A 27,678-nucleotide genomic window follows, 5' to 3' on the forward strand; every position below is an offset into this window, starting at 1 on the left:
GCAAATTTATCAGCAACAGGATCCTGAGGCTACTTTCGGAGGAGGAGGAGGAGGAGGAGGAGGAGGAGGAGGAGGAGGAGGAGAAGAGGAGGAGGAGGAGGAGGAGGAGGAGGGAGGAAGAAAAACAGGAGGAGGTGGAGAGGAGAGGAGGAGGAGGAGGAAGAAGAAGAAGAGGAGGAGGAGGAGAAGGAGGAGGAGGAGGAGGAAGAAGAAGAAGAAGAAGAGGAGGAGGAGGAGGAGGAAGAGGAGGAGGAGGAGGAGGAGGAAGAAGAAGAAGAAGAGGAGGAGGAGGAAGAAGAAAAGGAGGAGGAGGAGGAAGAAGAAAAGGAGGAGGAGGAGGAAGAGGAAGAGGAGGAGGAGGAGGAGGAGAAGGAGGAGGAGGAGGAAGAGGAGGAAACATGGAAACATGGACTAGCAGTAAGCAGAAAGCCTGTTGGCTCATTACTAGGCTGCCTGTGTTCAGTGATTTAATCAATCCGTTTGCCACAGGAGTGGCTTGCAGGGAAGGATTAAAGCACTTGTGTACCTACTCTTGGGAACGTTCAGTTCACACCCGTTGCAGCAAAGTGGCGATCAATGTGTTTCTTGAAGGAGGAGGAGGAGGTGGAGAACAAGAACATCAACAATGATGACAACAAAAATTATGAAAAGGAGTAGAAGTTGTCAGTGAAAAGAGATGCTACAAAAATGTATTATCAGTTTTCCTCTCCCAAGAGTCCTCTCATCATGTATGAACATCAATGTATATTTTTTATCTGACCTTTGTTAAAATGCAATTGCAATAAAGTGAAAACATAGCAACATGTCTCTGCATTGCAATTATAAAACTTAAATGATTTTTTTTTTTTTTTTTTTTAAGTAATGCTTATTTAAGTGCTGTTATAATTCATGAAAGTTACTCTTTGCTTTTTTATATGTGATAGTTTGATATGATGAAAAATTATTTTGAATTCACTGTCTTAGTTCTCATGGAATTTTATTATGATCTCAAATTTGTCAGTGGTTGTTTTGACAAAGGTGAATGATTTATGATTAAAATTGAGATGGTTTTTGTCATGGTAATATCATGTGTTTTTTATTGTGATTAATCATCACATAAAAATCATTCATTATTCATACTCTCAACTAGCATTTGAAACATTGACCACATCCCATGATTATAAAGTCATTCATCATCTTCATCATATAAAGTTTTGAAGCTGTGAATTCATTTGATCTGATCAGTGTCCCACATCCAAAGGTATTGTAAGCATCATCTTGTCAAGGTTTTAAATTTTATGAATGTGTTACTTCAGTTCTTAAAAGCCAGGACTGAAATCATCACCCTCACCAAGAAACATTGAATTGAAATTTATATTGTAAAAGCTAGCTTTATACCATAGATATCATAAATATCAAATGTTTCACAAGATTGGATGACATTGTTACAACCAAATAGGATCAATCTGACACCCTGTAAAAAGTCAGTACAATATTGTGAAGCCATAATCTTTAGCATTAAGTTATAAGATGTTTTTACCATTATATGAAATTGTTGTTACTAACATCATCTTTACTATCATAAAAAATATAGCCGTCTTCAATAATACAAGATAATGAAGCCCCATCATTTATAGACCCAAGGTAGATTTTTTTTTTTTTTTTATTTTTATTTTTTTTTTCTACCATATTATGAAACTTGTTTCATAATATGGTTTGCCATCATCACCAACCTTGTTTCCTGCAGATGCAGGTGCACAGTACATTTCTTCAAAAGTAATCACTTGATGGATACATTGGGCAAAATTATTTAGATAACATCAATCTCTGATAATTTTGGGGCTTCATCCTTCTCAGTATCCTCTTACAATCTGTAGGGAAATATGAATACATATTCATAATCATAATGTTACTATGAATATTTAGAGTAAAAAAAAAATCATGTTGATGTCCTCTAATTTTTAAGGACCAACAAGTTTGTCCAACCTTCACCCTTTCCACAATATTATGAAGTCATCTTCCACAGCATAACATTATTAAGCCATCGTCCTTATCACAAGATATGCAGTCATCTATGTTGCAAGATTGAGAAGACATCACCTACATCAACAAATTATGAAGCTACAAGTTTGCAAAACCATCTTTAACACAAGATTATGAAGCCATCATCCACAGCACAACATTATGAAGCCATCACCTTCACCCCAAGATTATGAAGCCATCATCCACAGCACAACATTATGAAGCCATCACCTTCACCCCAAGATAATGAAGCCATCATCTACAGCACAACATTATGAAGCCATCATCCACAGCACAACATTATGAAGCCATCATCCACAGCACAACATTATGAAGCCATCATCCACAGCACAACATTATGAAGCCATCATCCACAGCACAACATTATGAAGCCATCATCCACAGCACAACATTATGAAGCCATCATCCACAGCACAACATTATGAAGCCATCATCCACAGCACAACATTATGAAGCCATCACCTTCACCCCAAGATTATGAAGCCATCATCCACAGCACAACATTATGAAGCCATCACCTTCACCCCAAGATAATGAAGCCATCATCTACAGCACAACATTATGAAGCCATCATCCACAGCACAACATTATGAAGCCATCATCCACAGCACAACATTATGAAGCCATCATCCACAGCACAACATTATGAAGCCATCATCCACAGCACAACATTATGAAGCCATCATCCACAGCACAACATTATGAAGCCATCATCCACAGCACAACATTATGAAGCCATCATCCTCACCCCAAGATTATGAAGCTTTCATCCTCATCACAAAATATACAACCATCCTTATCACAAGATTATGAAGCCATCATCCTTACCCCAAGATTATGAAGCCTTCATCCTTACCACAAGATTATGAAGCCTTCATCCTCATCACAAAATATACAACCATCCTTATCACAAGATTATGAAGCCATCATCCTTACCCCAAGATTATGAAGCCTTCATCCTTACCACAAGATTATGAAGCCTTCATCCTTACCACAAGATTATGAAGCCTTCATCCTCACCCCAAGATTATGAAGCCTTCATCCTCATCACAAAATATACAACCATCCTTATCACAAGATTATGAAGCCATCATCCTCACCCCAAGATTATGAGGCCATCATCCTCACGACAGTATTATGAAGCCTTCATCCTCACCCCAAGATTATGAAGCCATCATCCTCACCCCAAGATTATGAAGCCATCATCCTCACCCCAAGATTATGAAGCCATCATCCTCACCCCAAGATTATGAAGCCATCATCCTCACCCCAAGATTATGAAGCCATCATCCTCACCCCAAGATTATGAAGCCATCATCCTCACCCCAAGATTATGAAGCCATCATCCTCACCCCAAGATTATGAAGCCATCATCCTCACCACAAGATTATGAAGCCATCATCCTCACCCCAAGATTATGAAGCCATCATCCTCACCACAAGATTATGAAGCCATCATCCTCACCCCAAGATTATGAAGCCATCATCCTCACCACAAGATTATGAAGCCATCATCCTCACCACAAGATTATGAAGCCATCATCCTCACCACAAGATTATGAAGCCATCATCCTCACCACAAGATTATGAAGCCATCATCCTCACCACAAGATTATGAAGCCATCATCCTCACCACAATATTATGAAGCCATCATCCTCACCACAAGATTATGAAGCCATCATCCTCACCCCAAGATTATGAAGCCTTCATCCTCATCACAAAATATACAACCATCCTTATCACAAGATTATGAAGCCATCATCCTTACCCCAAGATTATGAAGCCATCATCCTCACCACAAGATTATGAAGCCATCATCCTCACCACAAGATTATGAAGCCATCATCCTCACCACAAGATTATGAAGCCATCATCCTCACCACAAGATTATGAAGCCATGAGCAACAGCACTGGATTATGAAGTCATCATCCACACCATTAACTTATTCATCCACAAGTTTGTGAAGCCATCATCCATACTATAAGATTATAAAGCCACCATCTATACTAAGATTATGCAGTTAATATTCTTACCACAATTATGAAGCAGTCTCCCATACCTCAAGATTATAAGGTAGTCTTCTACACATCTAGATTTAAATACATTACCTGAACCTGCAATACAACATTATATAGCCATCACCTAAATTTTATAATGTGGTGAGATTTTTTTCCCTAGATGCTTGTTCTATAAGAATGCAAATATGGAAAAGTCATACAGGCCACTTTTGTTTGTTATTAGTAACTTAGAAAAATATCAAGGCTGTTTCTTATGAATTCTCTTTCTGACTCTTCACTCTTTTGAAGTTTGCTGCAATGCTGCCTCCTTTGCTATCTTTTATTGCTCATTTTATTCTGTCTTTGTTTGAAAATTGCTAGCCACATGCCTCCATTATTCATGTGACTGCTGCACAAAGACTTTACTCAAGTTCATTACTGCACAGGCCAATGTACTAATTCAAAAGTTAACCAGTATCTGCATTCTTTATCCCTTTCACTGATTAACTTCTGAAAAAGCCTTTCTTTGTCTATATTTATTTTACTCTATGATTTAAATTAATTCAAGAGGGGACTATGAAGAACCTTCAACCAAAATAAAGTCTTCTCAGTTTAGTCATGTTTACTTTTTAACAGGAGCAGCATGCTGCTGGCTTCTTTTTAATATTTTTGTTTTGTCTGACTACTTTTTACTAAGTATGTACAACTGTATGTCATGTCATTAATTCAGTGGAATTTATTACATTAAACTTTCTTATGTCTGGGTATCTCCATTAAACTAATAGTAATTAGTAAACTGTATAATTTAAACTCTTGAATTACATTATGCTATGTATCAGTTCCTCAAAACGAGCCTTAAGTAAGTTACAGGATCTGCGGGTCTGCAAAATTTATTTTAATATATATATATATATATATATATATATATATATATATATATATATATATATATATATATATATATATATATATATATATATATATATATATTTGTGTGTGCTCAATTTTGAAGATCCTTTAGGTAGCAGTGACGTCTTAATGCTCGAAGAGGAAATTAATGAATGTCTCAGACGTATCCCAGAAAAAAAAAAAAAAAAAAAAAAAAACCTTGTCTGAATTTTAAGTAGGTAGATGTATACATGGCAGCATGTGTTATGGGAGTAAAAAAAATATTGGGGAAAGTTTCCTAGCCGTCTACCCATCTCTTTTAGCTGAACTGAGAAGACGGGCATTGTTTGTATATATTTGTATTGACCCTGTACCTCTTAATGTAATTAGACAAAACATTTTATATTCTGCTAGCCTCATAAAGTTAACATTCAAGGATTGTTTCCTCTCCAAACTTTGCACTCCCAGTGCTAGAGAGGTGGCATTCAACAAAAGAGGCAAAAGATATCAGAGCTGAGTTATTATAAGTTATAACAATTATTTAAACAATATTTTGGCAGCAAATTATTAAAATAACAAAGGGAAATTAATTAGTTTTGCTGTTTTTTTTATGATTTTTTTTTTATTTATTTATTTTTTGATTAGCCCTTGTCCTTTGCCTATTTTAGTCTATTGCCATTCAGAAAATAAATACATTTTAATCCCTTTGCATTAATGAATGCAGATCACGTTGGATACTGGCACTTAATTTGTTATAAATCCAGTGTGGTTGTGCACACCCACACACACACACACACACACACACACACAAGATTTCAAGATTTTTTTCTGGCACAAGAGGGGAATCTGCTTGAAATATAGTGGACTTCATTTAAACTCATTTTAACTCAAATAAATATGGAGAAAGGGTTGTGATAAAGTTAGTCCATCCGTGACGCAGACGTCAGCATCACAGTATGGAAAGGGTCAAGAGGAAATGGAAGAGGATTAATCCTCTTCTAAACCTCTCAATCCTCCTCTAAATTCCTCTTAATCTTCTTCCATTTCCTCTTAAAAGGTTTAAAAGAGTATTAAGAGGAAATGGAAGAGGATTAAGAGGTTTAGAAGAGGACTAACCCTTTCCATACGGTGATGACGTCGGCGTTGCCGGAGTGCAGGGGTTAATCTAGTTTTATGTGTATATATTTACCATGCTTCAAATCTTGTGCATTTTCCTGAAGAGAAAAGAAATCATATTAATTTTCTCCATGTTTTTTTTTTTTTCTGTGATGACATTCCTGAAAAAGGTACTGAAGACTTGTAAATCCTAATATCTGGCATTGACACCAGAAATCACTTCCTTGTTTAGTTTGGTTTATTAGAACTGTAATGTTCTCACCTTGTATTGTCTCCTCCCCATGAAGTAAAATGATTGGCTCTAAAATGTAAATGTTCCTGGCTTAAACTTTTGTCTATTCATTTATTTTTGTTAGTTGAATCTTGATAGGTTACATTGAAGGAATTCTGTCTCACCCTCCTTCATTTTTGTTAGTTGAATCTTGATAGGTTTACATTGAGGGAATTCTGCCTCCCTCCCCCTCCAATTTTTTTTCTCTTAGACAGCTCCCACATGATAAATTTAATCAACTTGTTTTTTCTCCCCTAGTGCTGTGAGAAAACGGTTCCCAAAGGTCATGTTTTTGGTAAGTCACCTCTTATCAGCCTTAATTTTATCTAATTTGGTGCTTTTTACTGAGTAGAGTTAGAGGTGTACATATTGGAATTAGCTTCACTTGGTGTCATTTTTGGAGGTAGTATAAACTACCATGCCTCATTATTTGCTTATAATTAGCAGCTTAGAAAACTATCTTGGCATATGATAAATGTTTAATTATTCAAGTGTTCCCATAAACAAATGCAGTAAACCCTTGATTTCATGGACCTCAACATTGCAAATTCCAGAGTTTTGAACAAAATTCTTGAAAATCATAATTCTATAATTTAATTTTCTTGATGTCTACTGTAATTCATCAATGTTTAGTTTCTAATGCTGAAGTGAAAGAACTTGTGACCACCTTATTGACCTCAGGCTCCTGTTCCTAATCCAACAAATTTTACTCTTTGTATTTTTCCCCATTTTCCCCATTCTTATCTCTCCTCTTCTGCCTTCCACTCCCCCTTTTCTGCTTAGGTATAAGAGCCATGCTTAAAGGATGCAAGGCTAACCATGTTTTCAACCATATGTGGCCTGAGGGTGCCATGGGGATGATGAACCCTTTTCTTCCATTGCCCCAACTTCTCATGGGGATTTAGAATAGCAGGCAGTGTTGTCTGCTGTGTGGTAGTCCAGTGCCATTCCTTCTGACTGAAAAAGGGGGCTTCTTGTCCTTATCTGGAAATGGAAAGGGGGCTGACAGGGTTGCAACAATTACCGTGGTATTACACTGCTCAGTGTGCCTGGCAAAGTGTGCGCTCATCTACTGCTGATGCTGATTCAGTCTAATTGCAAAAGTTTCAGAGACCTGAGCACTCTGGGTTCTAGTCCAGTAAATCAACAACTGAACAGATCTTAGCACTTTTTGTCTTCATGGAACGCCAACGAGTTTTGACAAGGGCTACTCGCAGCTCATGTCGATCTCAAGAAGGCATTTGATTCAGTGCACCGTGAGACACTGGGACATTCTGCACATTTGTCATATATCCTACAAGGATTATTGACCTCATGATTGACCTTTATTCAATGACTGAGAGTTTTGCAGTGTGAGGGGAGCATTCTTGGCCTTCTCCTTGCCTGTTAATTGAGGAGTGAGGCAGGTGCATCTTTGCTCCATCACTTTTCAACACTTGCAGGTACTAGATGTTAGGCAACATTGTTGATCATTGTGAAACATCTGTTGGCAACACCAATGCCCTTGGTTTTCCTGATGATGTAATTCTTTCAGAATTGCTGGAAGCCTGGTACTCGAGGTGCAACATGAGGAAGTGAAGCCACGGGGACTGTAGGTTTCTTGAGTGAAAACCAAGGTCCAGTCATTGGGAGGCTAACTAGATGACAGAGCTCAGTCTGTTCATGTGTGGGGTTTGGACATTGAGGCCACCAAATGTTTCACATACCTTGGTAGTGTAGTGCAAAACAATGGTGGATCTTGCCAAATGTCACTCAATGGATTAGACTGATCCATAGTGTTATTGAGTCACTCATCATGAGTATATGGCATTGTCAATATCTATGCAGGCATACAGAAATTCAAATCTTTAAATCACTTCATCTCCCTGTCTTACTGTATGGTTGTGAGACTTGGACATTGAATAGTGACTTGGAGAGCATGTTGATGGCTTTGGTACTAAGTGCCTTCACATGTTCATGGGGTATTGCTGGAATGACTTTATGTCAAATCACCGACTACTTAGAACTGAATAGAGGCCTGTTACCAGCTTAGTCCGTTAATGCCAATTCCGGTGCTATTGGCACATGGCATGCATCCTGGACGATGATCCTGCTCCTAGGGTTGTTTCTGTATGAGACAACTGTGAGTGGAGAAGACCAAGGGGATGCCCACATAACTCATGGATGGGCCAAGTTCATTGATCCTTAGAGGGCTTGGAATGGGAAGGGTAACTGCGTGGAGGCTTGCTTGGTGGGACTGTTGGGAGTGGAGGCGGCGATTAAGTGAAGTGATGCACCCCCTGGCATTTACTCCCCAATTAGTCAGTTACTTTGGTCCTCCATACATGAAGATAAAAAAACTACTAGATGTTAACCATATTAACATAACTGTAAGACACAGATACACAGATATAAATTACTCCCACACTTTTCAGGCTATGCTGCAGTATGCTATTGTGTAAAACATTTATTTTGGTGTCAAAATAATAACTACCAGCCCAGCTGCTTATCACTTCACTGTGGCAAAAACTTTTCTTATAAGCTGCCATCTTTAACCCCTTTACTACAGCCGGGCAAAAACAGCGCCCCGCGCCGTATCCGAGATTGCTGCACATGCCAAATTTCAAATGTCGCTATTGAATATAACAAGCTTTCAGCCATAAACTCAACACATCATCACGTATTATATATGAAAACATGCAGAATTAAATGGTGCACATAAAGAAACTCACAACGGCCGGGCCAAAACAGCACCCCGCGCCGTATCCAGGAACGCCGCTTGCACCAAATTTCAAATGTTGCTATTGAATATAACAAGTTTTCAGCCATAAACTCAACATAATCATCATGTATTATATATGAAAACTTGCAGAATTAAATGGTGCACATAAAGAAGCATAAATTAATTGATGATTTTGAAATCTAAGCATAAATATAAAGATAAAATAACTCGTATATTGGCTAAAGCACGCCAGGACGCAGTATGCATGTCCTCGGATATGGTACGGGGCACACAAGGATGCAGTATACACGTCCTCGTGTTGAAGGGGTTAAAAGTTACACGTGGGAAATGCATTTGCCTCATCCCTAGAGAGAAAGAAAAAAGATACTGAATATATGCTGATTGCAAATTAAGGGGGTCGGCTGGTCGAAAACGACAAAAATCGGTCAAAAATGAAAAACTTAGAAAAAAATTCCTCAGCTGCGTATGCCCTTTGAGAAACTAATGACTGAACATGAAGACATATCTTTTTATATATCATTACAAATAAATGAAAGGATAAATGCCATAAAATCACTTCGCTTTGTTTGAATGTTACACATTCAAAACTCTACCTGGCCGTATCTCAAAATGCAAGATACGTACCTTTGCATTTCAATTTCTCCACCATTTTTCAACTGATTTTGATGAAACCAACACCAAAACCATGCCTAAACTTGTATGAATCAAACTATAGCGAGTTTTTTCTTGTATATGAAGTGACTGAATTATGGTGTATTTATGTTTGAATTTTTAGGGGGAAATTATGACCAATAAAGTTTGCAAATTTATATTCTGCAAACTAATGATTATTGATATCTCACTTTACTTTCATTGGCCTAAACATGGTTCTTGTACTACAGTAATTGTTCCCATGTAGAGCAATTATTATAGCAGAAATAGCCTTTTTAAAAAAAAAATCTAATTTTCCCAAAATTGTCATTGGTAAAATATGGAAAGGTGATAGATTGTTTTTTGGGGGGCTAAATCTTATGCTTAGGTGTCACTTATGTCTGGCATATATATAAATCATGACAATAACCCACTGAATAAAGAAAAAAGGTAAAAAACGGCCGGCCCCCATAACCCGTCTGCTGTGATTGGCACGGATTTGGCTTTTACTGGTAGCCTGGTTACACATACTCCCAGGTCTTTCTTTGCCTCTGTGGTGGATAGTGGAGTGTTTCCCATGTGGTATTGGTATGCTGGATATCCCCTCCCAAGGTGCATGATTTTACATTTTTCTCTCTTGAATTGTAGCTGCCACTTCTTGTTCCATTCCTGTAGCTTGGTGATGTCTTCATGTAGGAAGTCCACAGTCAAGGGGTTAAGAAGTGGACTCATGGTAATTTGTAGCTCAATATCCAAAATATGTTGATAAACTTAAGTATTCATTACAGGATGGCCAGGAATTACCAAAACCAATTGGGTTTGAAGTCGATGAAGAAGTCACCAAGATCCCCAGTTCTCTAGCAACTTATTTTGTTGTTCCTGGTGCTCAAGGCCTAGTGACTGTGTTTCTTCAGGAGTACTACAAGGTAAGCCAACATCCTGCCCAATTTTTTCTATGAATGTTGCATTTTAATAGCAGTGAGTTATATCACTAAGATACAGAATGATATAAGGAGACTACATGAGGCTAAGTGTCCTTTGCATGTCAACTCCTGAAGATGAATTATTTGCCGAATTCCCTTCCCATCCATAAATACATCTAACTTCTATTTAAAGCTTTCACTCGTGCTTGCTGCAACTACAGACCCGCTTAGTTTATTCCACTTACCCACCACCCTGTTCGTGAAACAGCTCTTTTCTGTTCCCTTCCTGAACTTGAATTTATCCAACTTATACCTATTACTGTATATTCTCATCAGTTTTTTATATAATACCATACATCATCTTAACTATCTACCTCTTTATATCTCTGATGCCTTGCTCCCTCACGGAAACTTCCCTCCAGGGGGTGGCCGCAGCGGAAGTGTCTCCATCTTTCCCTGTTCTGGCTCTCCCTCTCAGCACATTCAATCCTGCTATTTCCAACTCTTTCGCTCCAATACTCACTCACCCTATTGGTCCACTTCACAAGTGTCTTCCTGTGACACCCCCTCCTTCAATCCTTCCCTCATACTCTCTCTTCACGAATTCATTCTCCCCCATTCTCGTCACGTGTCCAAACCATTTCAATGCACCACACTCCACCCACTCCACCACTCCACTCCTTTCGCTGTCGCACCCATACCAAACCGCTCATACATGCTTTCATTACTTTCTCCATCCCATCCTAACTCACCACATGCACCTCTTATATAACTCATATCCACTGCACTTGTTCTCGATTGCTGTGCTGCCTTCCATGTCCACTTCTCAGTTGCATATGACAGAGCTGGCAGGATAATACTGTTCCTTATTCCCCACTTTACCTCCATGCTCACACTTCTTCCTTTCATAACTCTCCAATGCGCCCACCACCTGTCTGCTCTTCACTGCTCTTTCCTCACCTCACCTTCCATACTGCAATGCTTACATAAAACAGTTCTTAAATATTTAAACTCAGTTACCTCCTCCATTCTCTCCTCCCCTAGCCTTATCCTACACTTCGTTGTACCCTCTGCTCTAACCAGGGTTGTTTTGATTTAAATCAAAGGATTTAAATCAAGTGATTTAAATCAATTTAAATCAGAGTAAAAAAATCATGATTTAAATAAGAATTAAATATACTATATTTAGAATTATTTATCTGTTATATCAAGAGTAAAATATCTAATGATTTAACTTTATATATATATATATATATATATATATATATATATATATATATATATATATATATATAAAGATAAATATATATATATATATATATATATATATATATATATATATATATATATATATATATATATATATATATATATATATATATATATATATATATATATATATATATATATACAGGTAACTCTCGATTTACGCGAGTATTGTGTCCTTGAATAGGTCGCGTAAATCAAAAACAATGTACATCAAACAAGAGGTTGGTATTTATCGAAAAATAAATATTCACTTCATTCAGTGGAGAGAGAGAGAGAGAGAGAGAGAATATCCATATCACCGAGATATCCACTCAGGCACTCAGTCTCAGCCTCACTCGTGTGAGGAAGAAATGAGGGACACCATGAGCGACTGGCTAGTATTGGTACTGGTACCGAGCAGTCTGGTACCAGTACCGTACCGTATAGCTGGTACCGTAGGTACCGGTACTGGTACCAGTACCTGCCCACCTCTATTGTTGAGTAGCGTGGCAGCGTGGGTACTGTATTGTTGTTCAAGTGGCGCGCGGGAAGAACTGAGCTCAGCTGTGTAGCCGCGGTGCCGTGTGAGTCCAGTTGCGTGAGACATCTGGTGGCCACTCCATAAAATATCGCGTATAAGTGAAAAAATGTGTAAATTAAACATTTATTTGGATTATGGACCCCGTGTTATTTAAAAAATGCGTAAACCAAACTCGCGTAAATCGAGCTACCTGCGTGTGTGTGTGTGTGTGTATATATATATATATATATATATATATATATATATATATATATATATATATATATAAATATATATATATATATATATATACAGTAAAACCCCAATTATCCGAAAGCGGATTATCCGAAAAACCGGATTATCCGAAATTGATCTGGATAATGCAATTAATTTTTTTTTTCTATACTAAAACGTTATAAAACATCAAAAATAAATAAAAGTAACTACATATGTACTATATTAACACATTTAAAATTGATAAGAACAGTTAAAATGAATATGCTTTCTAATACGTATTGCCGAAATAGCTTGTAACGAATAGATCAATGTATTAGACAAAAAACATTAAACAAACTCTCAACAACACCACGTCCGCACCTTCGCCCCAGCAAGGACGTAGGTGCGGCGAACGAACAAACTACTGCACGACTACTCTCACACCGTACTCTCAAGACAATGACACAAACACGACTCCCCTCTGCACTCCATGCCACATTCCCCTTCCAACATACGAGTTGCGCGATAATATGAGTCATCATACTGTGTCTCCACCTGCACGATGCATCAAGGTCACACTTGCAAGCTTGCACAACCATTCACAATCGCACTCTGCAACATTCACAATTCAGATCTGCAACGCTCACAAGTATCAACATACACTGGTCCAGACAAGGAGACACACAGACAAACATACAATAAAACATTTACATCACATGTTTAAAGCGTACTACTTTGTTTAGTGTAGCGTGTGTTTGTTTGGTTTCATTGTTTACATCGTCAGTCGGCGGCAGTCGCGACATACAGTAATCCCACGCCATATCGCGGGTCACTTATCGCGGTCTCGCTGTATCGCGGATCTTTAAATTGTATCGTATCACGGATTTTTCGCTATATCACGGGATTTTGCGGTTTATAGGTATTTTTATATATTTATTATTACAAATATTTTTGCTGTAAAATAAGCATTTTCTTGCGTAAAAAATTAAAACGATATAAATCAACGTAAGTCGGAACACACCTAAATAAGCACCTACATCTCCCACCTATTTTTTTTTTTTTTTCCCTGTTTCACTCCTTCCCCACTTCCTTTCTTTCTTCTCCCTCTCCGTCCCCATATTTTTCTCCTTTCTTCTCATTTCTTTTTTCTTTTCCTTTCCCCTCCCTGCCAGTTTTTCTCTTTTAAAATCTTTCCCTCCCACTCACACCTTTTCTCTCTCCCTTTTACCTCACCTTAACCTGACCCTCCCTACCTCTTCTTTTCCTATCCCATTTCCTTTGTTTCCTTCTTTCTCACACCCTCTTATCTATAATCTTATCTCTCACTATCACTCTGTTCCTCCCTTCCTCCTTCCCCATTAGATTATATGAACACACACACACATACACACACACACACACACACATACGCACACGAAGATGACACACACACACACATACGCACACCAAGATGGCAGACTGACACAGCTGATCTCCAAACGTGCTCCTAATTCACATCACAGCTTCGTGGGATTGAATCCTGGACGTGAATTACTAAGGTGGGAGCCGTGCTAGGGTACAATCGTGCTGTCCCGAAGAAACAAAGGCTATTGACTGTGTACAACATTGAGAAATGAGCGAGGAGGAGGCGGGGGCGGCGGCCTTGCCGACCCCGTGGGCATTGTTTACACCGCAGAGCGCAGGGGTCAGGACAAGGCAAGCAGCAAAAAGGCAAGAGTTTGCGTTTGAGGGCTTCACGGATGACATGGAGAGACCCAGAGACAGAGACGGTATGTTGAGAAGGAGGCTCATAGACTTGGAAAGGCAGATGAAGGATATGAGAGATAGAATGGGGACGCTGGAGAGAGAGGCGGACGTTCTGAAGACAGAGAAGGATGTTTGGAAGAATGCGTACAATGACCTGCACAAGCAGGTAACTTTGAACGAGAAAAAGGCAGAAGACACGGAGGTTAAAGTCAAGGAATTAAAGGAAACGCATAAAGTCTGGAAGGAGGAACAAGAAAAGGAGAATGTTAGCTTTAAGAAAATTGTGGAGGAGCAAATCAAGGCTAAGGATGAAGCTATAACTGAAAAGGTGATGAAGGTGATAAAAGAAAAAACAAATAGTGAGGGACTCTGCTGAAAAAAAAGAAATCTGTAGTAGTGGTGGGCATTAATGAAGAGCACATGCCAATCAGACATACAAAGGAAAAGAAAGAGAGGAAGGCAGTGGAGCAAGTAATTGAAGCAATTCACGAAGGTCATGAGCTGTCAGGGGAGATCGAAGAAGTATTCAGGCTTGGAAAGTATGAAGAAGGAGCCCAACGACCAGTTAAAATTAGATTTAGGCTGCAGAAGAAGCGGTGGGAAAGTCATGGAAGTTAACAAGTACAGAGACCAAGACAGAAGGCAATGGTAAGAAATTGAAGAAAAGCGACTGTAGGAGAGACATCAAGAAATACAGTTTTCCATACAGAAGCATAACAACATGGAACGGACTTGGCGAGGAGACTGTGTGTGCAAAAACAATTCATGAATTTAAAGCCAAACTGGATAATAAGCGTTATGGAGATGGGACGGCACGAGCCTAGTACGGCTCTTTTCCTGTATTTCACAACTAGATAAACAACTAGGTAAACAACACGTATTTACACTATTCTATAGGAACATTTTGTTTGCATTACGTGAAATATACATCACGCAAACTCACCAGGAACACAATGCTCATGTAAATTGAGAGGTACCTGTAATTTTTTTCATATTTTTCCAAGATCAATCACATCCCTGTGTATAGCAAAAAGAAATGTTGGTGGAGATATAACAGGGTGGTAGTGGTGATGAAATGGTTGTTGTTTTAAGTAACAGTGTGGTTAAAGGTGTATGAGGAATAAGTGTGGCCTTTTACATTTGGTGACCTTACATGATCTGAAGGTCAATAACTTAATGCTTGCTAATTTTCTTTGCAGATATTTGACTCTCCAGACAGACAAAAACTGCAAGAAGCATATTCAGAGCATGCACTTTTTTCTTTGTCCTGCACTTTCCCCGAGTCAGGGCCAGGTGCCAGGTGAGTTACATTTCATATATATTGTGTGTAAATAAACTAACAAAGCTGAATTTTGCTCTGAAATTATTGATGAATAATTTGCCATTGCTGGTTGTGATATCTCTAACAAATTATACCTTTTTTTTTCTACAGATTTACAACCCTGTATAATTCTGACAACAGGAATCTTAAGAAAGTCTCAAACAATGAGCGACGACACAAGCTTGTGATCCAGGGCCGGAGTAACATTGGAAAGTTTCTCGATACCTTGCCCCTAACCAGTCATGATCTGATGTCTTTTAAAGTTGATGTTCCCCTTGCAGAGGTAAGAGTTGGGAATTAGGCAGTTGCCAAAATAGGTGTAACCCACTCTTGTGAGATATATACAGGAGGCGAGGTGGTGCTGTAAGCTTTTAGAAAAAACCCTGTGTCTTCACTTTCCATTTCTCTATTGTTTCATTAACCATAGCGAGTAAAGTAGTTCAGGATGTTCTCTAAAAACAAAGTCTCTTACTTCCTACTCGAAACTACATACACACAAAACATACACTATTTCCTAAAATATTATTTAAATTTATTATGGGTGTAAATTACATTGTTGGTGAGAGGACCAGAAATTTCCCCAGATTGGAGTCCACCTTTGGTAACATACTAGAGAGGTGTTTTGATGGCTCCTCCAGACTTCTCTCTAAACCTTTGCAACATTTGCAGAATTTGCTGTAACTTCCATTCTTTGGAACAACATCTCCCCTCATCTATACCTCACCTATAATCAATTCAAAGCCTTGAAACACAAGTTTCTGAGGCTGCTGGGAGTGTTCTCTATTCCGTTCCCTCCTACTTTATCCCAAATATTAATCCAAAGCTGGCTGTTGCATCTATGTACACAACAATATCACTTGTTCTCAAGTCCACAACCTTGTTTCTTCATAATTTTCCACCATCTGGCTAACACTTTATTGTCATTCTATTGCTAAATTCATCTTTGCTGTTTATCTCTCACCTAACACTTCTATGTAAAATTCTTGGACTATTTGAATTCCAAAGTGGAGCACATTTTTATTTATTCATCCTTTGCAGAAATTTCCATCTAGGGGATTCCAATGTTAACCACTAGTTATAAGAATAAAACCCACACTTTCAGACTATAGATGTATATTTTACCAATCAGTTTTGGTGGACACTCCCACCATCTTCAGTAGGAAGAAGCAAGAGAGGAGGCTTCTTACCAGTCAAGACAGTGGTAGTGTCCTCTGTAACTGTTAGATAAAATATGCATCATTCATCTGCAAGTGTGGTTTTTATTTTCATCAAAAAGATCACATCAGTGTGATTATTGCACTCTACCATGGTTCATCGCCATCTCTGGCTTTGATCCTCTTTCACTGATCAGCCTGGTAAACAAACCTAGAACTTTGCTCTCCTCAGTGATCTAGAGGCGTCTTTTATTTAGAACACTGATCAGCTCTAAATCACTGGCCCGGATCTGAATCTGATCTGGATACGCTCTGGGTAAATAGAACACAGAGCAACAGATCAAAATAAAGCAGGCACACACACACACACACACACCAGTACTCTTCCTAGTCTATATTAATGATATGCCAGATAGAATACACAGCTACGTGAGCCTGTTTGCGGATGATGCTAAACTGCTAAGACAGATAAGAAACAGTGAAGACTGCAAGGAGCTGCAAGAGGACCTAGACAAGATTTGGAAATGGAGTCAGAAATGGGAGATGAAATTCAACGTGAGGAAATGTCATGTTATGAAAATGGGCCAAAAGAAAGACCAAAATGGACATATAAAATGGGAAATGGGGAAATATTAAAGAAAGTAAATGAAGAGAGAGACTTGGGAGTAATAATGCAAGATTATATGCAACCAGGAAGTCATATAAATCGGATCTTTGGTGATACATATAACATGGTGAGAAATATAGGTATAGCATTCCACTACATGGACAAAGAAATGATGACAAAATTAATAACTACTATGATCAGACCTAAACTAGAATACGCAGAAACAGTGTGGTCTCCACATATGAAGAAACATATAGTAAAACTAGAAAGAATACAGAGGATGGCAACAAAAATGGTTGCAGAACTGGAGGGACTGACATATGAAGAGAGACTAAAGGAAATGGACTTGCCAACACTGGAACAAAGAAGAGAAAGAGGAGACCTAATACAAATATATAGGCTATTGAGTAAAATGGAAGAAGTAAATAACGAGAAATTGCTACTAAGAGAGGAACCTTCCAGCAGGAATACTAGAGGACATAGTAAAAAGTTGAGGAAGGGAAGATGCTCAAGAGACAAAGAAATATAGCTTCCCACAAAGAAATATAGAGGTTTGGAACAGATTAAGTGAAGAAATAGTATTGGCGAAGTGTGTGCAAAGTTTCAAGGAAAAGTTGGATAATTATAGATACGGAGACGGGACCACACGAGCGTAAGCCCAGGCCCTGTAAAACTAAAACTAGGTAAATACATACACACACACACACTCACACACACACCACTCTGGTAGCTCAATCGGTTAGAGCTCCACACTGCAAGGCTTCACGGCCAAACAGGCGGCGGTTCGAGCCCCACTCAGGCCAGATTCTTTCCGTTGACTATGAGTGGTTACTTAATAATGGTTGGCTTTAACAGGTCTGTGATGTGTTGGCAAAAGTGGGTGAGCCAAGCATGAGAGGTCAGATTCAGAACAAGGCCAGTGGTACTCCAATGTAGCCTCCATACATGAAAAAATCATTACATCAAATACCTCATTAACTCCTTTAGAGTGAGTTATTTACTTCTCATGTCATTAAATATCATTATTTCACTTAGAAAATAATGGTGATAGGAGAGTTTCAGATAAATAAAATATGGGCAAAGTCCTGGGGTAACAATACCAATAACCTCTTTATACATGTATCTCAGTGTATGTATGTACATGTAGCTCATCATCCATCATGCACCATTTAGACATTATTGGTGAGATTACACTGTACTTGATTGCTGTGTCATTATTTAATATTTTTATCATAGAATGATTATCAAAGGTTTCTTTGTCAACAGGCCAGCTTGATCGTTGCAGTTGTAAGTGGTGTGTATAGCCAGGTTGCAGACCGCAATCCCCCGATACGTTCATTCACACGCACATTGGTCATCATCCCTGAGGGCAGTGGCTACTGCATCACCAATGAACAGCTCTACCTCACCAATGCTACTGTTGACCAAATTAAGGTTTGAATCATTTAAATTTCTATCAGGCTCCCCTGTGGTGCAGTGGTTAGCATTCCTGACTACAAATCTGTGGGCCTGGGTTTGAATCCCAGCCATGGCAGTCAGATGTTCATCCTTTCTTTTGGGATGGTCATTAAATGGGTACCTGGAGGAACCTGGGAAAGGTAAACTGTGGTAACCCAGATGTTACACTGGCCCTGTGTCAGGTTAAGAGTTCTCTTCCACCACAGGCTCACAGAGCCAACAGAACAGTGATGAGCACTGCCACCATGCACAGCTATAGAGTATTCTTCCAACTGTACTTTTTCTATTTTTGCATCTTAATTAATTTATCTTTTTGTACAGACAAACCTCGCATTATAAACAGATTACATTATTGAGAAACCGTTCACTAGCCAAAAATTCATTATGTGAAGTAATTATAGCATGGATTCAGTGAAGTATGGTTCCAGGACCTCAATTTTCCCTCATGTAACCTTTTTTTTTTCTTTCTTTTTATGCTAAATCTTCTTTGTGTATTTTAAGACTCCTTAACCACTTCACTCCGGGACGTGCGCACTGTGCTCAGTGGCTCAGTACATGGTGCAGTTTGCCTATTGCTGCTGCTCTTCTCAGTCACACGGTTGCTGACAATTAATTTGTGTGTCTTTTTAGCATAATTTTGTCTGCTTTATTATCGTTGCCCTTTTGCTATATGACACTCTCATGATGACATTATGTTTGTTACAGTAAAAAGATACATATGTATGAATAATCAAGCCGCATGATGAATTAAGTCCTCGTCTGGATATAAAATCCACCACCCCCGGAGGCTTGCATAGCTTTTCAACCAACTCATCATCATAGAATAGCTTGAAAGCATCAGTGAAAGACATTAGACATGAGTCCCCAAGTGCAGGATTTACTCCACAAAACTGAGACACAGACTTTGGAAGTGAACCAGACGCTTGTCAGAAAACATGTCTCCAATAAACTCCTAGCCTTCCTCAACTTCCCTCATCTCTACCCCAGGAGCCTCAAGCTCATCATCCATCATGGAGTCATGATCATCACCACTATCCTCCATGTCTACCATATACAGTCAAACCTCTTTTTATGAGTTTAATTCGTTCCAGAATTTTGCTCGCACACCAAAACTCTTATAAACCAAAATGAATTTCCCCATTTAAATTAATGTAAATCCCATTAATGCGTCCCATATCTCAATAAAAAAAAATGTATATAAAAATCATTTTACATTTTTTTTACAGAATAAAAATAATTTTAGTAACAAATAGTAATGATAAATAATATGTAACATAAATCAATGTGTTAAGGTTGTTACGGAGACTCCCGCAACCGGTAATTGCACTCAAGGTGTAGGCTTCACTCCGGGGTTTAGCAGCCACAGTTTCCCTATTCTCGAGGCACTGGAACTACATTCAACCACCGTGAAGCTGGTGTCACTCACGTTCAGGAGGGCATGCAAGCTGCTGAGGCTCGCCCCCCTGTTCCTGTTGCGAGCATAGTATCCACCGTTTCTGTTTTCTTCTTAGCAGCACCATCCCTTTTAACCAAAACCTTGTCTTTATTCCGTAGAAGCTGAGAAAAAATATTCCACACCCGCCTTGATCCCTCACACTTCCTATGTATAGTATTCATTATGTATTGACCATGGCCTCACTTTTAATGTAGAAGGATGTACAGCCTTCTATGTAGAGTGTCTCAGATGTGATCAAAACTCACTACGAGAAAACAGAAGGAAGTATTGGGGCAGGAAGGAGAAAAACTTACCCATGCCTCTCTCCTTATTTTCATGTGATAATTTCTTGCTTTTTTTATATTTGTCCCTATTGTTCTTATTTGATCTTTTCTTTAACCCCCATGGCGTCGGAACATTTCCCACCCGTGACCCCCCCCAGCGTCGGCACTTTTCAAATTTTTTTTTTCTCCCATTATGTCAGAAATGCTGAAAAAACATAGGTTTAAGTCATGAAAAGTGTCAAAAATGACATCTGAGTCACGGTGTGTGTCGTAAATTGTCGCGTCGTATATGTACGACGCCGACGCTGGGAAGGTGACTCAGCCTGTGTCGTACATGACGACGCCGACGCTGTGAGGGTTAAATTCCTCCATGCCTTATTTCTATTTCTTCTTGCTGTCTCACACCTCCATCCAAACCATGTTTTCCCTCCTTTAGTTTTTACTGTGTAGAATGGAACATATATCTCTCTTCCTCTGTTGTAAATATTCATAAAAAAGTCATATTTCTTTTGAATATTAGTACTCTTTATATCAGTCCAGTCTATCCCACCAAAGAAAGTCTTGAGTCCAACATAATCTGCCTTAGCATAGTTTTCCTTTTTTCCTCATAAGCCTCTTCTCGATATTCACATCCTTCCAAAGTTTTCATCTCTAATAGCTCATGGTCACTTTCCCATAGCTGGGCACAATAACAGAAAACCTTATAACCGATAACTGATAATGGAAAGCCTTATCAGTAATAACCGATATTTGTTAACTGGAGACACAAATATAGGCAATAACCGATAACCGATACCGATATAAATCCACAATTACGATACTAGCTAGCGATAAGTCCGATAGGCGAAAACGATACTATATTGATATTTCAAATAAAAACATAGATGAATTGAAATTTTCGTTATATCTGTATTTTAGAAAACTTACGAGACCTGAAAACCACACGTTGACACGTACCTATGGACGGTAATACTAGAAACGGTTATTTGGCATCCCCATCGTCAAAGCTGGCTCTTTTGTTTACAAACACTGGTCTCTCATGAACTGTGCATGCTCAGACCAGCAAGCATAGACCTGCGTACAGTCTCACAAAGCTTTTTAACCGTAATTAAGAGTTACTGGAAGGCTGAAACAGACACAGTACCACTACCACCATCCCCGCTGGTTCTAGACCGACACTCTGCACGAGTTGTATTTATATCTACAGAGTGTTGTTCTAGAAACAGCGAGGATGGTGGTACTGTATGTCTGATTCAGCCTTCCAGCAACTCAATGTGCTAAAAAGCTTTGTGAGACTGTACAGGGCTACACTTACTGGTCTGAACATGCGCAGTTCACGAGAGACCAGTGTTTGTAAACAAAAACGCCAGTTGTTGAAGATGAGACACCAAATAACACAACACCGGGTGCCATCAATACCATGGCATGCTCACAAACGAATATGGAATATCAAATTTGAGGCAGTGAATAATCATTTTTTGGGCAAAGTTAAATGATTTCTCTTTGATATATTGATTTTTGAGTCTAACATAAAAAATAACCTAGTATATTAATGTTGATGATCTAAGTATGAAATCTCTTCACTGAAGATATTTCATACCCCGAAGTTTTTTCATACAATACCGGATGCCTGGGCCATGCATGCGCAGTAGGGAGGAGACAACGTTTTTTTTTTTTCTGAGAGGCAGAAAAAAAGTAGCGATTATCGCTAGTTTGGTTACAAAAGTAACGAAGATACCGATATATATTTAAATAAGTAGCGGATGGCCGATAACCCAACTTTGTTATCAGCTTTAAAGTATCGCGATAATGCCCAGCTATGCTCTTTCCTAAGAGACGCTCATGACTCCTTCATCCAACTCTACGTTTTTTTTGTGAAAAATTAGGTCAAGTCTTGATGGTTCGTCATCCCCTTTACACCTTGTTTCTCCTTGCACCCACTGCGTCATCAGGTTATCTGTTACCAGCTTCATTAGTTTACTTCCCCAAGTATTTTCACTTCCCTTTATTACAAAACCTTCCCATTTCACTTCTTTGCAATTGAAGTCTGTTAATATTACCTTTTTATTATTTTTTATTTCATCTGTCAGCGCCCGTATTGTATCTTCCAGCATAGTGTTATATCTTACTTCATTCCAACTTTTGGTTTTCGGGGGGACGCAGGGTGTTATTATGTTATTCTTCTCTCCACCTTTTACCAGTACCTGAACAGCCATCACCTCCATACTGTCCTTTCCATTTCTCACTTCAGTCACTTTCAAATTTTGTTTCATCATTATCATCACTCCTCCTCCCTTTCCTTCTTTCATATCTTTTCTCCAAATGTTGTACTTTCCCTTTCCCTCCAGCACACGTTCTAGTTCTTTTACAAGCTTTGTTTCAACTATACATATAATATCTGAATCACTCTCCTTTAAATAATCAGTTAGTTCAATTTTCTTTGATATAAAGACCATCTATGTTTGTGTACGCGATCTTTAAATCTTTCGTCCCTTCTCCCTTTTTTTCCCTCTTTCTGTCAACACCCTTACTCCCTCTTTTTGCCTCCTATCCACCACTTCATCAGTTTTTCGTTCTTCATTCTCCAAATAAATTTCTTCTGATCTTTCATCATTTCTCTTTTTTTGCTTCATTTATCATTTCCTTAGCTTTCATCCTCTGACATATTTCTCCTCACATATATTTGCTTATATTCTTCAGAGTTGTTTAGTTTCCATGACCTATTTAGTATGGTTTCTGTTGCCATTTGGGACCTTAGCTTTATCTTTAACCCCTTCACCCCGGCGACGCAGACGTCGGCGTTCGACGGGCGTCACCGTATGGAAAGGGTTAGCCCTCTTCTAAACCTCTTCCATTTCCTCTTAATCCTCTTCTAAACCTCTAAAGAGGAAATGGAAGAGGATTAAGAGGAATTTAGAGGAGGATTGAGAGGTTTTGAAGAGGATTTATCCTCTTCCATTTCCTATTGACCCTTTCCAAACTGTGATGCAGTCATCTGCGTCACGGATGGAAAGGGTAAATGGTCTGTTTTTTCCTTCCTCGTGTCTTCCCACTAGTTATTTCATCTACTTCTTCCTCTTTCTTTTTTCCTCCTCTTCATTATTCATATTTCTCAATGTACTTTTCACGATATTCCTCTCGTAACTCTCTGAGCCTTCATTTTTTTTTTTTTTTCCCCCCTTCCTTGACACCAAACACTATAACACACTTTTTCTTTTCTGCCGTGACCCTCACCATTGCTTCTCTATTTTTTAGTATATTCACAACTTCTTTTTTTATGTTTTGCCTCTGTTCCTGTTGCTGCAACTCCAGCAATACAAGCATGTGACATGCTACCCAGAAGCCGGCCCTGCTCGTCGTTTGTTTCTGTAGGAGACAGTCCTATGTGGAGGAGGCCAATGGGATGAACACAGAGTTCATAGCTTGAGCAAGTCGATAGATCCTGCCAGGAAGTACTCAGGATGGGAAGGGGGCCTGCATGAAGATTTGCCTGTAGGGACCCCTGGACTTTGCATCTTAGGGTGGGTGAGGCGATGTGCCCCCCGTTGTATGCCCTCAATGAATGACTGAGTGATCACGAAAATGCTTCACCCAGTTTCTCACAGATCACTCACTAGCACCAGTTACTCAAACGATTTATCTTGTAGGTGCCCCAACTTATGCTAACCGATTATATGTGAGATAACATCAAGACAAAGTCTTACTCTTGCCCATAAAAAAAAAAAATTGCCCATAAAAAAAAAAAAAAAAAAAACGAGGCATGTGAAGGAGAATGTTCAGTCAAGGTAGGGATAATAATTGAATTTTACTGCCCACTACAATGCTCAGGAGGTAACTGGGTTGGAGAGACTCACCCTATTCCAACAGTTAATGACTCATTTTGGCACCTGCATCTAACAGAAGGATGGCAGTGGCATAGCATGGCACTGACATATTCTGTAATCATGTCTGAGGGGGAGGGGGGTACACTATGCCATTGTAGTATGTCAACCCCCTTAACCGGCAAACTTCAATGACAAGGACTGTTGGGTAGTCAAGTTGAGAAGTGTGGTATATATATAAATATGGCTTAAGGTGATTTGAGTGTATTCGGACAGTCATATTGAATTCATTGAGAGACAGGAGTTAAGTTATGAGCAGGGTCTTCTGCTTATGTGATAATGAGAGGAAAAGGATTTAAGGAAAGTCTACAAGGTATCAAAATAATAAGAATGAAAGTGGAATGGAGGCAGAGGCCTTGAAGAGTGTGACTTGCATGATGTCTCTTCTTCTGTCTTCTGACTGAGTAGAAATTTTTAAAGGTTTAACCTGTCCCCATTATTTATTGAAGGTGGTAAAAATGCATTCTTGTTTGTATTCTCCAGAAAGCTTTCAAAGAGCCAGCTGTGAAGGAACCTCAGTCTGGAGTCAAACTGGATGAAGCAGCACAACAGAAAGAGGCAATGATTTCCAGGTTTTCTGAAGCTTCTGGAATGTTGCCGTGCTACTCCCTACAGTAAGTTTTGTTATTTATACATTTTTTTTGTTTGTACTGTTAATTGCTCTTTTGTGTATCTAAAATGTTCTCTATAACTTTTTGTGTATCTAAAATGTTCTCTATAACTTGTAATCTTCTAACTTTGATGAATAACATTGTTGCAATGTCTTTGCAGATGCTTGGAGGAAAATGGTTGGGATTTTGACAAGGCTGCAACAGTATTTACACAACTCAAGGCAGAAAACAAGATCCCACCTGAATATTTTCCACAAAATCCTTCTTAAATGTTCTAGGTTAGATTTTGAATACAGGTATATGTACAAATGTCCCTTTTTTCTGCATATGAGGTGGCATTTATTATACAACTTTCAAATATACTTTTAAGTGTTATGGGGTAATGGCCGGTATATATATATATATATATATATATATATATATATATATATATATATATATATATATATATATATATATATATATATATATATATATATATATATATATATATATATTGTGTGTGTGTGTCTGTACATACTTATTTATATGTGTACACCAAAAAATTATGCCATGAGTTACAAAGAAGCATCAGTCTCGTGCAGACACATTTTCTGAATATTCTAGAACTTTTTCTTGGAGAGTGTACACCAAGGATTTTCATAATATTTAAGTTTAGATATATGGCTTGGTGTATTACCATGTTGGTAAAACATTTATATGCTTAGGTTTTATTGTTTTATTTATTTCTGTTTGTACTTCAGTCTCTGCAACAAACTGCAATATACAGTAAAGGTCCAATATTCCGAATGGCAGCAAACTGAAAGTCATTCGGATCATGAAATTGTTTGTATTATTGGGAGAGACCCCAGAAAACAAAACAAAATTATATTTACACAATCAGAAAAAAGACGATGTGTTTTATTACTCACCAGCAATGTGTAAAAGTGCTGAATAACAGCTTCAGGAGGTAAATCCATGTAAAGTGAGCAAATCCAGAGATAATCAAGGCACAAAAAGTAAAGCAGGATCACAAATAGACCAAGCAGTAAGGAGGTGCCGTTGGAAAGGCAAAGCCCTCTGACAATCATTGAGTCAAATCAAAGCTGCCTGAGCATTGTTTTCATTTTATCTATTCGCTTTTCACTCATTTATGATGTTTTTACTTAATTAGTGTGCCTTGCAAAATCCCTCAAGGGGAGTGGACGCTTGAGAAAAATCATGTTTTAGGGTCACACTGGCAAAACTAAGAAGCAAATACATACCACAGTGTACCCTAATTCCTTAGACATTTTCTTTCAGTTTCACTGGCATACAGCCATTAAAAATGCTTAAAAAAATTCATGCATCTAATATTGTATCAGGGGCGCCTGCTCTTTTGAGACTGACAGAAGTCTCAATAGACATTGTTTACTCCTAATTTGTTGTATTCTATTTACTTTTCTATCACATATTGTAAAACAACATATTATCATAATATTCTGCACCACCACAACCCCTCATGGCCTCCCTCACTCACAGTGAGGCTTTGGAGCATCCAAGAGGACTACAGAGACTTCAAATCCAGGAGAATAGCTGAACAATGTCACAGGACAAGAAAAAGAAGGAGAATGTCAGCGGTGAAGACTATGAGGCAGGGGAATTTTAGTGCAACAAGTGTTAATAACATAAAAACTGTGCTAGATTGGCATCTCATGACCTTCCAACACACCCCCAACAATTTATATTATGCAACTAGGGGTCTAAAATGGAAAATGCTGAAAAGTAAAGATGGCGCCACTATAAACACTTGCCTGTGCCACAATGGGCTGGGGCCAACCATCAGGCCCTAATATGAAGGCCTATCGGTGCCACAGCCCAAGACAAAAAAAAAAAAAAAAAAAAAAAGCTGACTGTTTATAATGCCATGTTGTAGGGTTCATCAGGGCTAACAAATGTTATTATACAATGTCATGTTAACAATGCATGGGTAAGCCAGGAAAACAACTTTAAGAGAACAACAAGAAGATGGACAATCTGTTGGGCGGCGTCTGTGACGCCGATAAAAACTTGGCAACAAAGAGGGAGGTGGCGCCTCCTGACACCCCACCTATGTGTGATGGTATTCTGCAAGTCCCTAATATATTTTAATATTTGGGGACTCACAGAGGGGGACCGGATGTAATTTCAATTAAACACAATAAATATAAATAAATAATGATAGCTAATAACACATTATGGCACCTCCATTTCCATATTACATGTCACAATATGCCAGAAAATATACTTCTGAACATTTAAAGCCGTTTTTCTTGAAACACAAATTATTATTATTATTGCACTTTGGGCAATAATATTGACATAACTGTTCAAGCAATCAATATTTAGAAGATATGTTAGGATAGAGGAATGGCAGGAAGAGATTGCCTATGTGCAAAACATCACATTTTTTTATATAAATTTGTTTAGTAAAAAAAATTGGTGAAAATATTTTTAAAAATAACCAATTTTTCCCCAAATAGCAAAGAAAAGATAAACAAAAAGCTAAACATTGGAACTTTAGCATTTACAATAACAAGAAAAAAGCTGCAGTTACAATGCCATGGTGCAAAAAGTAATTTCAAAATTATTTGCTAAACATTCAGTTCTTCACCAGCCAGCTACGATAT

General features: G+C 38.4%; 1 protein-coding gene and 1 long non-coding RNA gene across 2 annotated transcripts in view; one reads left to right on the forward strand and one right to left on the reverse strand.

Annotated features, from left to right (window-relative positions):
- LOC126981605 (nuclear RNA export factor 1-like) overlaps positions 1–25,942 on the forward strand; it is a 115,556-nt gene extending 89,614 nt beyond the window's left edge. Inside the window, exons 10-16 of the mRNA XM_050833045.1 lie at positions 6,554–6,590; positions 10,436–10,573; positions 15,500–15,600; positions 15,733–15,904; positions 18,649–18,816; positions 24,924–25,054; positions 25,212–25,942. Of these exons, the coding sequence (XP_050689002.1) occupies positions 6,554–6,590; positions 10,436–10,573; positions 15,500–15,600; positions 15,733–15,904; positions 18,649–18,816; positions 24,924–25,054; positions 25,212–25,320 (856 nt within the window). The 3' untranslated portion in view covers positions 25,321–25,942. The remainder of the gene's footprint in view (positions 1–6,553; positions 6,591–10,435; positions 10,574–15,499; positions 15,601–15,732; positions 15,905–18,648; positions 18,817–24,923; positions 25,055–25,211) is intronic.
- On the reverse strand, positions 1,483–6,587 carry LOC126981606 (uncharacterized). Its single transcript, XR_007734003.1, has 2 exons — positions 2,233–6,587; positions 1,483–2,176 (listed from the first exon to the last, which is right to left on the reverse strand). It is a non-coding gene; the product is annotated as an uncharacterized LOC126981606 (long non-coding RNA).
- Positions 25,943–27,678: the final 1,736 nt, after the last annotated feature.

This window comes from Eriocheir sinensis, chromosome 48, assembly GCF_024679095.1.
Source record: "Eriocheir sinensis breed Jianghai 21 chromosome 48, ASM2467909v1, whole genome shotgun sequence".
NCBI classification, from domain to species: domain Eukaryota; kingdom Metazoa; phylum Arthropoda; class Malacostraca; order Decapoda; family Varunidae; genus Eriocheir; species Eriocheir sinensis.